The sequence below is a fragment of the Mus caroli genome, chromosome 13 (assembly GCF_900094665.2).
Source record: "Mus caroli chromosome 13, CAROLI_EIJ_v1.1, whole genome shotgun sequence".
Taxonomy (NCBI): domain Eukaryota; kingdom Metazoa; phylum Chordata; class Mammalia; order Rodentia; family Muridae; genus Mus; species Mus caroli.
Genome location: NC_034582.1, coordinates 90,184,118 through 90,193,531, shown reverse-complemented (window position 1 = coordinate 90,193,531; position 9,414 = coordinate 90,184,118). Strand labels below are relative to the sequence as shown.

Here is a 9,414-nt window from a genome sequence, read left to right as displayed (position 1 = left end):
ATGTGCATGTATATACACACACATATATAGAATTATATATGTGCATGTATATACACACACATATATAGAATTATATATGTGCATGTATATACACATATTTTTTTTTCAAGACAGGGTCTTACTATGTAGCTCTATCTGTCCTGGAACTCACTATGTAGATCAGCTGGCCTGGAATTCACAGATATCCACCTGCCTCTGCCTCCCATAAATTCTTAAATTTTAGGAAATTTTTCTTTACAGCTGTTAATAAAGTTTTACTACTGTTGGTTGTATATATACAGAACTGTCAAAATTAAAACAACTCCCCTTTCACAGACATAGACAAATAGAATCTTACTTTAAAAATGATTTTGGGAGACAAAGCCTTTTCTAAATAGGTAGGTTGGTTGGCTTGAAACTTGCAATCCTCCTGTTTCAGGAACCTAGGTGCTAGGATTAAGTGAACACAACTCTGTCATGTCCTAGGTTCAGATTCACATTATACTTCATACACTGCACTGTACAATAGTAGGTCACAGAGCTTATGACTTTTTATTAATTGGTCATTACAATTGTTCAACATCCAAAAAGTGATGATCAACAAGTCAAAAATAAGCCGGGCATCAGAGGTCCACACCTTGAATCCCAGCATTAGGGAGGCAGAGGCAGGTGGATCTCTGTGAGTTTAAGGCCGGCCTCGTCTACAAAGTGAGTTCTAGGACAGCAATGGCTAGACAGCGAAACCCTGTCTCAAACAAACAAGTCAAAAGTATAACTTGCTTCATAAAATACTTGAACAAAAAACTAATACAGCAGTCTGGTTCTCATCTAATGACAATTAATTGAAACTATCAGAATCAGGAGAGACAAACCCATTTTATAACCATTTGAAAATGCAAATGTGGGGATGGAGAGAAGGCTCTGCGGTTAAGAGCACTGACTGCTCTTCTGAAGGTCCTGAGTTCAAATCCCAGCAACCACATGGTGGCTCATAACCACCTGTAATGAGATCTGGTGCCCTCTTCTGGTATGTTTGAAAACAGCTACAATGTACTTATGTGTAATAATAAATAAATCTTTAATAAATAAACAAATCTTAAAAAAAGGAAATGCAAATGTATTACACAATACAGATTCTTAAATTATAAAGATGCATTAAATCTAAATAAACACTGGAGAGCTTTACTGAAAGCATCACATTAAAATTTCAAAAATAATCACCGAATTAAATACAACATAATTTTCTACCATGTAAATAAAAGTTAACACTTGGAAGTCTTGCATCTGACATTCTTAAGTCTATCCCAGGCCTTTTCAATCTAGGACACTGTAGATACTTTAATAGCCTAGATTTCAGACAATTCCAGAAATGATGTTGAAGAACACTAGAAGCAGAATGATTTCTTAATGGGCATTAGCACATGACTTAGTATCTTATGACCAGCTTGTTAAGGGACCAGCCCTGATTCTCCCTCTGAAAACTAACTGCTTGCTTTAAGCATTTCTTAAAGTTTAACAAGAAAGGACTGGGAAGTCAAAAAGACTGAGTCTTCCCGCAACAAAAACGTAAAATACAACACACTGTGAAATATTAACAAGATCAATTATTTCCAGCCCTATAAATTCTATCTAGGCTTTAAAGAAAGAAAGAAAGAAAGAAAGAAAGAAAGAAAGAAAGAAAAAGCTGAAACGGTGCTTTTAAAAGTACAGAGGCAAAACTAAACAAAAAATGTCTTTCCTTTCTGTACAAATACTGCATTACTAAATAACGCTCCTTTTCCTGAACTTAAAGGTCGGTCTTCACTCTGACACGTTCCAACTTACTATTAATATTTCTTATCCACAGCTTGCCAATTCAATAGCTCTTTTCTGAACTTGGACAAGGAGGGGTAAGGTACAAAAGTGCTGCACACGCTTCCTACACCAAAGATCACTCACACCTCAAAGTTTACTATCTCAGATTTCAAGGCCAAACCCAGTCAACTGGTTTGCCTAAGTTACCCCAATTAAGAGCCGAACAGCACCTGCTCCCATTCTGGTAGGGGCCTCCAAAATACAGTCTGAAAGGTCGATTTCACCGCCCTCGTGTCCAGCACTTCTTCAGACACCACGGTTGCCCAACCCAGATTCCTACACCCCAGACAGCTGCGGCCTTGGGTTCCAAGTTACCAGATGCACCTTGCCTCCCGAACTAGATCACGGATTTAATACAAGCTTTCCGAGGTCCTCCGCCAAAGCTGACAGGATCCAGGGATTGGGGGGCTAGCGGTAAGGACAGTCCCAAGCACCTCCTATCCCATCCCTGGCCAGGCACTCATTCCAAGACGACCTTTCGGCCCCGCACCCCAGCACATTCCGCAGCCCCCGCCCCGGGACAGTCGGTGCCTCCAGTCCAGCCCCACCCCAGGTCCCGAGCGCTCCCCTCGCCTCGCGGCAGGTGAGTCGGGGCAGCGGATCCACGGTCCCCGCGGGGCGGCTCACCTTGCTGAGGACCCCGCAGCGCTCCACAGGCGGCCCGGACTCCGTCTCCGGATCCTCCTCCGAGCCCGACGAGTTCCAGCTCTGGTTATCCGACATGGAGACGCGACAGCCGAGCAGGAGACCGGCCCCCGCTCCGCGAGCTGCGCCAGTGCAGGCGCCTAGTCCCTGGGGTGAAGGGTCGGGGGATGGCACGGCCAAGAGAGCCCGCTCCGGGGAGTGAGGGAACAGGAAGAGGGACGAAGCGCGCCCGCCGCGCCGCCGCCGCCGCGCCTGACACCGAGCGGACCGGGGAAGGAGGACGAGCGGCGAAGAAAGCCTGCCCTTCCAGCCGTCAGCCGCCGTGGCCGTGACCCCTGCGCTGCGCCCGGCGCCGCCACCTGAACTCGGCCCCCTAGATGCCAACCTCAGTCAGGGAGGGAGGAGGGGAGGAAGACGGGAAGAGCCAAGCCAACGGCAGAGACCCAGATCCACTCACTCACACCTCCGCTACAGCCGCCATCTTCCCGCCGGGTCCACTATTTACCCTCCCTCCTCTCTCAGCTCCCTCCCCTCCGTCCTCCCATCCTCCCTCCACCCCGCCCCGGGCCCCTCCCGGCGGCTCGCGACGCTCCCTACCTCCGGCCCTCCCGGGTGACGACGGGTAGGGAAGGAGGCGGAGCGGGGAGAGGAGAGAGCTGAACAGGGAAGCCGCTGCGCTGCATTCTGGGAAGGCTGGCGCTCCGTCCGCCGCGCAGCCTCCTGGGAGTTGTAGTCGCAATCCTAGGCAACTGGTGTGTGTGTGTGTCCTGGGCGCGCCGAAAGGCTGGTTGCCTAGGGGAACCTTCTGAAGGCAAGTGGGCTTCTCTTGACAGTTGCGTGCCCCTTTCCGTCCAGCCTGGCTTCCGATTCTGCCTTGCGTGTTTGTGACGAGCCAGCGAGCCGGGACGTGAGAACCCTCAGGTGAGGATGGTGGGCTGTGCGACGCTGCTTTCCGGAAAGCCCGGGAACATCTTTGCAACTTGCCTGGGCAAAAATGATAGGGACTCCGTCACTTCACTCAGGTTAGGAGTTTATGATCTCTCCAGTCGCAAACTGAAGATTTGCTCCCTCTCTAAAACCGTCACTGTTAATTCCGAAGGACTAATGTCTATGTCTTCGGAAGTAGACTTAATATTTGACGTTTACTGCAGTTGGAGGAAGAATTCCTTCAGACTATTTTCGCATTGTTAATTTATAGAATTTTTATCTCGTGCAAGTAATGTTGAGGTTGTCAGAGAACAAATAACGTTTAAAGAACTTCTTAAAAAGGAAAATAAGGGTCATATTATATCCTGAAGTTTTCTCTTAGTTGTGAACAAGTATCTCCCCGGAGACCCATGTTAACCATCTTTTTCCTCCCCGGAAGACAGGATAATTTGGATAGAAACTTTCTATCATTAAGATCAAAACGCGAGTTTTACTAAATAATAAGGAATTAGGCAATAGGTAGCTATCAAATTCCTGATCATTTCCAACTTTGAAATTCCTTATTTAACTGCAGAAAGAATTTCTACCTGCTATTCAGATGGGAAAGTAAGAAATTTTGAGTGTTTGGGGGTGGGGTGGGGTGTTAAGGCACAATGACTAAGAAACAAACAAACAAACAAAACAAACAAACAAAAAACTCTGGGAGCAATCGAAGAGTCCTACACTCCACATAATGGCAGGAAGTAGCCCTGAGAAGTACGTGTATAGAAGCATTCCTGGAGACTAAATGCAGTAGAATCTAAGTCTACTGTATGCCAGATGCAAATGATTTTCCATCGTAAAAATCATGACAAACATAACTGAAAGACATTCAAATGAATAAAACCTTAAGAGATAAAGATTTTAAGAATACCTTATCAGGGTGTTAAAACATAGCCCAAGAATATACACACATATATATATATATATATATATATATATATATATATATATATATAGAGAGAGAGAGAGAGAGAGAGAGAAGAGGGCAAGCCACTTTGTAAATTACAAGATTATGCATTTAGAATAGTTTGCTTTGCTTACTAAGTCAAATAAGAATAGAATTTCTGATTCTTGTGCTAGGTTTTAGAATCACTGCTCTTAAAGAAAGTGGTTGTAAATATTGAGGAACTCACCTCACAATGCAATTTAGAATCACAGAAACAGTGTTATGTTTAATTTCTAAAAAGAACCTTCAATTTATTTTGTGACTCATTTAGGTTTTGAGTAATTGTGACCACCAACACCCAGCTCCTGCTTGCTCAGTTGAAAATTGCTTCCTTGTATTTAGTGTTAATGTTTGAGAAATTGCCTCCATTGCATGGGTCCTTTGTACTAGAGGCTAAGATATTTTAAGTACAGGAAGATTTTTGTCTAGTAATTAGATTACCACATTAGAAATTATGGTTTGCATTATTACTGTTAGCAGAAAGCAGTGCACTGCAGTAGCTATGCAGGAATGAAGGGTACGAGCTTTCTTTATTTCATAATAAAAACGGCCACTGTCCAGCTGTCTGTCTTACATAGGGCCTTTTCTAATCCTTGTGCAGTGCTCCTCATTTTCATTAGCTTGAGTTTTAGATCGTGTAAAATATGGGGTTTACTTTAGTGTATAGAATGAAGTAAGAAATTAATTGTTGGTTTTTGTTTTTTTGCAACTGGGCATTTGGACCTGGCAGTTTATTAAAGACTATTCTTTGTTTGTTTGTTTTAGGGGGGTGGCTATTATTGTTTTAGTTGGTTGTTTGTTCAGTGATTTGGTTTGGTTTTTTTTTGGGGGGGGGGGTTGTTGAGACAGGGTTTCTCTGTGTAGCCCTGGCTGTCCAGGAACTCACTTTGAAGACCAGACTGGCCTCGAACTCAGAAATCCGCCTGCTTCTGCCTCCCAAGTGCTGTGATTCAAGGAGTGCGCCACCACGCCTGGCGTAAATACACTTTTTTGTTTGGTTGGTTGGTTGGTTGGTTTGGTTTTTAGAGACAGGATTTTTTCGTGTAGCCCTGGCTGTCCTGGAACTTGCTTTGTGGACCAGGCTGGCCTTGAACTCACAGAGATCTACCTGTCTGTGTCTCTCAAGTGCTGTGCAATTAAAGGTGTGTATCATCAGCAACCATACTGAACAGTCTATTCTTTTTTTTTAATATTTATTTATTTATTACAACTGTAGCTGTCTCCCGATACACCAGATCTCATTACGGAGGATTGATGGGAGCCACCATGTGGTTGCTGGGAATTGAACTCAGGACCTCTGGAAGAGCAGTCAGTGCTCTTAACCACTGAGCCATCTCTCCAGCCCCTGAACAGTCTATTCTTATTCTTACACAAATATGCCACCTTTATGACATATACAACCCACGATGTATAGCCCTGCTACTGGGCTTCATTCTTTTCCTTTGATATATTTATAGCTATACCAATACTGTATTGATTTAATTGCTGTTTGCTTTTATATATTCAATGAAGAAATTGTCCTGGTCTTTTTTATTTTTATAAAAATGTTTTATATTTTCCAAAAGAATATGAAAGTAGCTAATTGAGTTAGTTGAGAAATTGTGGGAAGATTTGGTGCTGGAAAGATGCTGCTCAAACATAAGGACCTGAGTTCACATCCCTAATACCCATGGACACGCCAGGCAGGGTGGTGCACGCCTGTAGTTCCAGAGCTGTCTGGGTGGAGACATGTGCATCTCAAGAGCTCACTACTAGCCTGCCAGCCCAGCTGAAATCATGCATTCCCAAGCTATGTGAGAGACCTTCCTTGTCCCTAAAAACAAGGTGGAAAGCAATTAAGGAAACTACTCAAAGTTGTCCTAGTTTCTACAATCACACACACACACACACACACACACACACACACACGCACGCATGTTCACACATACCTGTTAGTACATATACACATATCCATATAAAAATGTTCAGTCACTAAAAACACAGATACAGAAATACAGGAAGTATGAAGATTTGAATTGTGACTGCACTTAATTGGTAAAGAAATCATATCCACACAGTATTATTTGTGTCAGCCAGACACCTTAAATATGTAATCTGACATTTATCCTAAAAGTCATGTGAGTGGAGCATTGTTGGCCCTATTATCCCACAAAGGATAATGAACTGAAGCACCATGAGGCTGAGTAACTTACCCAGTGTCTCATGGCTACTAAGTGGCAGAGTTAGGATTTGAACCTACGTCTCTAAGTCTCTTTTATGTCCAAGTCTATATAAACCCTTTTCTGGTTTTCGAACCTAAGTCTTTTAGATTCAAGTCCAAATAAGCCCTTTTCTGTGCTCTGTAATACCTCCCTGGGAGGGAGTGTATAAAAATGATTCTATAGATGAGTGCCTCCAAGCCACTATATAAAACAATGACTTCTATAGATAAGGTATCCACGCCACAATGCTTTTAATTCAGGCACTGATATTTAGCATTTCCCATTTTCCTCATCTACTTACTGCCTTGTTTTGCCCAACAGCAGTTCTTTAGAATTCATTATTACCTTCTACTTATAATATTTTATGTGAAGAAGCTTAATCGCAGAAAGGTTACATTTTTCTTCCAAAAAGTCATAGTAAAGATGTATTTGAGGGCTGAGCCCCAAGCATCCAGACTTCAGAGTTCATTCTCACCCCAGTGGAGTTTTCCCTCAATTCTTTCCCCTGGTTCTTCTACACCAATAGCAATCCCAGGCCTTCTTGTGCCTTGTATTCCACTCCCAACATCTAGAAGCCAAAATCCCTAGAGGTGTTGGAAATAAAAATGTTTGCTGTCTTAATGATCAACAATAGAGAGTGATGATAGACACCTCAAAGATGAGTTTTGGGGAACCCAGGTCAGTCAATACAAAGCCTGTGTGTCCCTTATTCCTACAATAATCGTTATAATAAAGATGCATTTTGAGTTAAATAATGCCTTTTGGCTAATCTGGAAATTTAACTGCTCTTTATTAAAACTAATCCCACCTCTAAAATCTATGACCAGTTAAAAATCGAAGAAACACTATTTTGCAAACTTGAAACTGGAGCTGTTACCATGTGAAGTAGAGGTGTGGTAATCTATGACTTGTGGCTGTCTTAAAGTCGAGCTGCTTGGGGCTCAGTACCTCTAATCCATCTAATCCAGGTACTCAAGAGGCTGTCTGGGGATTGTGAGTTAGAGGCTACGCCTAGGCTGCATACCAAGACTCTGTCTCACTAAACAAACAAATCTTAAGAAGAGATGAACTAAATATAACATGTTAATAACACAGCTGTATTGGTAACCTTACTTTCATGACTGGAATAATTACCTAAGTGGCAACAGAACTGATCATTCAAGTTTTCTTCTGTATCATTTTATATGCAAACACCCCCCCCCAATATCTACATGAGTGGGAGTATGTTTATACTAGCTAAAGTGTCCAAGCACCTCCTCAAATTCAGTTAACATGAATTAACTTTCAACTCAGGGTTACTAGTGTTCTTGTTTCCTCTACATTTTCTACTTTACGATTGAGAGGAGTGCCGATTGTAGCACTTCTTCTCCTACCCTGTTGATGCCCTGTTTTTATGTTGTAGGGTTTTCCTGGCTTGTTTGTTCTGTTGCTGTTTGGTTTTTATTTTTTTGAGACAATGCCTCGACCTGTTACCAATCTTCCTGCTTTAGTCTCCCAAATACTGGGATTGCAAGTGTGAGCCGCCATGTGCACCTCCAAATTCTTTATGTTATGATGCATAGGTAATAACAATTATACCAAACTGCCACCTACCAAAAAGGATTATATGACACATTCCCATTTATATAAAGAGAAAACAAAACAAAAACCAACTGTTTCCTCTCTAGCTTTGTGTTGTTGTTCGGTTTGGTTTGGTTTTTTGTGCACTTGCACTATCTCTTTGGGGGATAGATTTTCAAAAATACCCTACTGGAATTCTTAATTTACACTGTAATATTGTCCTTCATAAAGCTTGTATTAGATTACACTCCATTGCAGTGTGTCTGAGTTCTCTCGCCTTGCGTCAAGCCAATCGCTCTCCAGTGGAGTGGCTTCAGCCGTGGTTCTGCTGTAAGGAGATAGATGGTGGCAGACTGTTATTGGACTGTCTGTCATGGCTCAGAATGAGCCACCCAGGGAACCGCAGTCAGACAACCTATTATGGTTGACCAGTCGGGTACTATAATCGCTTTTCTTGCCAATGCTCTTATGACCAGAAGAGGCAGTAATACATTTAAATTATTTCCAATATGAAAAAAGATTATTTCAGAAATCTCAGAATCCTCAACTGGTTTTGTGTGTTTTGGAAACTTAAAATGAGGTCTTGGTGTTTTTCTGTCCACCTCTGGGGCCTAGTGGTGTCTTTTATCTGTGAGATTTTGTGGTCTCATTCTTTTCAGTTCTTATCAGTTAAGAGAAACAGATAATTGGCCAGCCAACGCTGTAATCAGTTTTACCCAAAAGTATGGTATTTAAGATTGGTATTGGTGTATGTGTGCGTGTGTGGTTTGTTGGTAGTGGGACTTCAACTAGAAGCAGTCAGCAGCATATCTAGTGCACATTGCTTCCATTATAGTCTGTTTTTAACTGTATGAGCTGGGAGGGAAAGTTCCAAGGAATAACATAGTTGTAGAAACCTATTGATATGTCCCACACAGATACTGATCATCCTTTTAAAAAACATAATAGCATATGAAAAAGACTTAAATGTATGCATTAGACAGCATATATTAAATATTCTCACTAGCATTTAAGTTCCATTGATGAACACATTTTAACTGTTTTCAACCATTTTAAGTAATTTTAATACTTTAAATTATCTAATTAAATTAAATTATTAAATTTAAATCATTAAATTATTTAATTAATAATTAAATTAGTTTAGTTAATAAATTATTTTAAAATTTAATTAATTTAATTTAAAAATATTTTTAATACTTTAATAATTTTATTTATTTATTTTTTAATATTTTTATTACATATTTTCCTCAATTACATTTC

The 9,414-nt window shown here is 41.5% G+C and overlaps 2 protein-coding genes across 5 annotated transcripts in view; one reads left to right on the top strand and one right to left on the bottom strand.

The window, feature by feature from the left end:
* Positions 1 to 3,046, bottom strand: part of Col4a3bp (collagen type IV alpha 3 binding protein) — a 105,028-nt gene extending 101,982 nt beyond the window's left edge. For both annotated transcript variants that reach the window (XM_021180963.2, XM_021180965.2), the window contains exon 1: positions 2,461 to 3,046. In XM_021180963.2, the coding sequence (XP_021036622.1) occupies positions 2,461 to 2,556 (96 nt within the window). In that variant the 5' untranslated portion in view covers positions 2,557 to 3,046. The remainder of the gene's footprint in view (positions 1 to 2,460) is intronic.
* A 94-nt stretch (positions 3,047 to 3,140) lies between these two features.
* The window catches only part of Polk (DNA polymerase kappa), a 62,756-nt gene continuing 56,482 nt past the window's right edge, over positions 3,141 to 9,414 (top strand). For 2 of the 3 annotated variants that reach the window (XM_021180959.2, XM_021180962.2), the window contains exon 1: positions 3,141 to 3,399. The gene's annotated coding sequence lies outside the window, so the exon portion shown is untranslated. The other variant, XM_021180961.2, reaches the window with a different exon arrangement.